Here is a 3731-nt window from a genome sequence, read left to right on the forward strand (position 1 = left end):
TGTTCACTAAATGAGCAATTAATCACTATATAGACAGCAACTCACACCAAGTATATTTTGGACACTTACTGTTAATTTTATTAAAAATAATTTGTAGTTAGTCTGAAACTGTTATCAGTACTTCTTTTATTGCTTCTCTATAATCTGATATATAATGGCTACATATTGCATTAGGAATGGTTACATTTCATTTCATTTCATTACGTTACATTATTATTATTATTCATTTATTTATTTATAAAAAAAAATTTGCCCTTTAGACAGAATCTCACACAATGTGTTTGGTAGTTCCTAGTATGTTCAGCACACGACTGAACGACATGTATTTAAATATGTATTTCACCTATAATTCAACCCTAAACTCCTCTATTTTTGTTCTCGCGTGAACAGGACTTTTATTCTGGTTTGGCGACGTGATGTCACAAGGCTGCGCCGTACTCCGGCGTTTGTTGTGATTCGACTAAAGAAACGTTTGTGTTTTTAAGCGTTTTAAGCGTTTCAATTAATGCAATCCGTTTGAACAATTTTATAGGTTTTGCAAACGATATAAAATAGCTTCGTTATTATTGAATGTAACATTGTAATACTTTATCTAACGTTAAAGCGTGTTATTTTGTGTAAGTAAAGCGCATCCGTACATGAGTAACAGAAAAGATGCGCCTTGTTTCGCTCATTATATTGTCAGTCAGTTTATACACCAATTCAGTCACTGGCAAAAACAGGGCAGTGTGCTGAACTAGGGAGCTGACTGAGATGCACCCAAAGACTTAGTTTGCATTATTTATTTATGCTAATTATTCTCATCTTAAACACACAGAGATCCATGTGACACACTATTATGAAGATGGCGTTTATTAAAGAGGAGAGTGAAGACTTGAGGATTGAAGAAGTATTCAGTCTGAAACGTGAAGATACTGACGAAGATATAGGTTGGTTTTAACTCACTCGTTTGAAGCTTATTTAAAAAGTCCAGCTCTACAGAAATGAGTGATATCCGAATTGAAGTGTGTGTGGACAGACATGTTGAGAGCACATGCCTATTATTTAGGAAAAAATAATAGAGAAGTAGCCCAAACAAATCAATGATGGAGTGCAACATCTAAAATGTTCTTTTTGTCTAAAACAAAAGAAAAAAAAATCATTTCTATCACTTAAGTATGCAACTAATAAAAAGTTTCAATAGGCAAACCATGAAATATGACTGATCAACTGTCAGTAATTATCATCTTTGCATATGGGATCAGTTCTGTAAAAAAAGAAAGAATTTAGTACAAAGAAATGACCAGCCATCTCATATTTGATATTTTTAATACACTCTGTTAACTTGGAAATGTGTGTTTCTTCAAGCTGAGAGGAAATCCAAAAATGTGTGTCACTGGTGTAACACTGAAATCTAATTATAATGTCTCTCAAGGAAAACATATACAAGGAGAAAAGCAGAGGGCCCAATACTGAGCCTTGCGGCACTCCATACTTGAGTTTGATGACTCTCTTCATTTACACAAAGTGGTCATAATCATATTAGGACATAAACCATATTAATTTCTTGTCCACAAATGCCTATGTAACTCTCAAGCTATCCATGAGAATGTTGTGATCTATGCATAGCTCTGGAAAAAGGTCTTCAAAATTACTTGAAAACTACAAGCAGGTTGAATCTAAACTCTGCAGGACTGTGTCCCTTCACACGCGGAGTTTGACACTCCTTAATAAATGGCAGGGTCATTGTTGCTCTCTTTCCTTCTGTTGCTTTTAAACAGGGTTTAACTTGTATTTGTCTCTTTTCATCCTAGACCTGATGGCGCTGATAGAGGAGAGTAAAGATCGGTCTAAGAATCATGATTTCAGTACTGAAGAAAAATCTTTTAGTTGTTCACAGACTGAAGAGACTCCGTCGCAAAAAAACCCTCAAAAGACTCGAATTAGAAAACGTGTCATCTGCTCAGAGTGTGGAAAGTGGATAAGCAATCAAAGAAACCTTGCCGTCCACATGAGGGTTCACACCGGAGAGAAGCCTTTCACCTGCCCTCAGTGTGGAAACAGTTTCACTCAGCAGGGAAGCTTTGTTAGACACATGAGAGTTCACACCGGAGAGAAGCCTTACAGCTGTGAACTGTGTGGAAAGAGCTTCTCAGCACAACTAAACCTCGACTATCACATGAACAGTCACACTGGTGAAAAGCCATTTTCATGTGATCAGTGTGGAAAGCGCTTCAGACACAAAGCAACCATTAAAAATCACAAGAAGATTCATTCGAGACAGGAGCGTTTTATATGTCGTCAGTGTGGAAGGAGTTTCACAGACGCAAATCACCTTAAGAATCACGTAATAACTCACACTGGAGAGAAGCCTTACATGTGCGATCACTGTGGAAAGGGTTTCACAAACAAAAGTACTCTTAAGGTTCACATGATAATTCACACAGGAGAGAGGCCTTTCGCCTGCCTTAAGTGTGGACAGAGTTTCAAATTGAAAGCATCCCTTCAGACTCACATGAGCGTTCACAGTGAAGAAAGGCCTTTCACCTGCCCAGTGTGTGGAAAGAGTTGCAAACGTAAAGGAAACCTTAAGCTTCACATGAGGCTTCACACTGGAGAGAGACCTTAAATGTGTATTCAGTGTGAAATGTGTTTTACACTTTTTTATTTAAATCTTCCTTTTGATCAGGAATGGAAGAATGGGCAGAATGTTTTGTAAATCCTATGCATTCTTCAAGATATGGACAGTTTTCAGCTCTGGTATTGGTCCATTTAATATAGTATATTTTGTTAGGGAACAGTCTCTGGCTTCCCTTGTTTTTAAAAGGGAGCTTGTTGTTGTTAAAATTGAACAAAATTAAATGATTGAGCAAGTACATAAAACTGTCACCTCGTTTTTATTTATTATTTGAGCTGTTGGGTCAGATTTTGCAGAAAATGTCTTGCGCAAAGATGAATGCATAAAACTGTAAAAATGGTCCATAAACCGAGAGAAGCTTCTCTGTCTATTACAGCATGTAATTATAATTCAATTCAATTTTTTCAATTCAAGTTTATTCGTATAGCGCTTTTCATGATAAAAATCGCTGCAAAGCAGCTTTACAGGAAATTAAGTTTCTACAAAATAACTTAGTAGTAGCTTGTCAGTGGTGACTATGTCAAATTGATGTGCATATGGCAGAAATGTACAGTAAAATTCAGTTAATGACGTAATCAAACAGACGATGAACACTATTAACAGCAATGATTATATGATGCAATCAAACTTTGGTAGTTCTGTATGTTGTTTCAGGGTTGGCATCATCTGAGGTCCTCTGAGGGGTTGGCATCATCTCTTCTCAGGTGTTCTGGATCCAGACTGAAGCTTGTGTAATTCCTAGTTACAAACAGAGAAACAAATAGAGACATAATTAGCGTAGCTGCTGTTCAATCCAAGCAAAAATGATTTGTTCAACCCAATCTAAGAAATAGTAATGTGCATTTGATCAGATATAACTGCAGTACAAGATTATGAGATGCATTATTTGAATGCTTGGAATGCTGTTTTTGTAACATGGGAAATATGAGTTTCAAAAGACAAGTTGCTATCTAATATAACACCCAGATTTTTGACTATAGAGTAGAGTTGCTGCGATAGACGGTGTTGGCGGTGATACCGGTGTTAAGTCACAAAACCGGTTACGTCACTTGCCCACCGTGGCACCATCTCCCACCGTTGTTTAGATTTTTTACAAATATTAGTTTTTTTTTTA

At 36.6% G+C, this 3731-nt stretch overlaps 1 protein-coding gene across 2 annotated transcripts; it reads left to right on the forward strand.

Annotated features, from left to right (window-relative positions):
- The first annotated feature begins 392 nt into the window (after positions 1 to 392).
- On the forward strand, positions 393 to 2843 carry LOC107684399 (gastrula zinc finger protein XlCGF8.2DB-like). 2 transcript variants are annotated; one of them, XM_016480667.1, is made up of 3 exons: positions 393 to 470; positions 818 to 929; positions 1794 to 2843. In XM_016480667.1, the coding sequence occupies exons 2-3, from the start codon at positions 839 to 841 to the stop codon at positions 2606 to 2608; spliced, it is 906 nt and encodes a 301-aa protein (XP_016336153.1). In that variant the 5' UTR covers positions 393 to 470; positions 818 to 838; the 3' UTR covers positions 2609 to 2843. The 2 variants fall into 2 exon arrangements, with proteins under 2 accessions (XP_016336153.1, XP_016336145.1); XM_016480659.1 differs by lacking the exon at positions 393 to 470 and having other exon boundaries at positions 546 to 929.
- Positions 2844 to 3731: the final 888 nt, after the last annotated feature.

Source organism: Sinocyclocheilus anshuiensis, unplaced genomic scaffold (genome assembly GCF_001515605.1).
Source record: "Sinocyclocheilus anshuiensis isolate Anshui unplaced genomic scaffold, SAMN03320099.WGS_v1.1 scaffold713, whole genome shotgun sequence".
Classification (NCBI taxonomy): Eukaryota; Metazoa; Chordata; class Actinopteri; order Cypriniformes; family Cyprinidae; genus Sinocyclocheilus; species Sinocyclocheilus anshuiensis.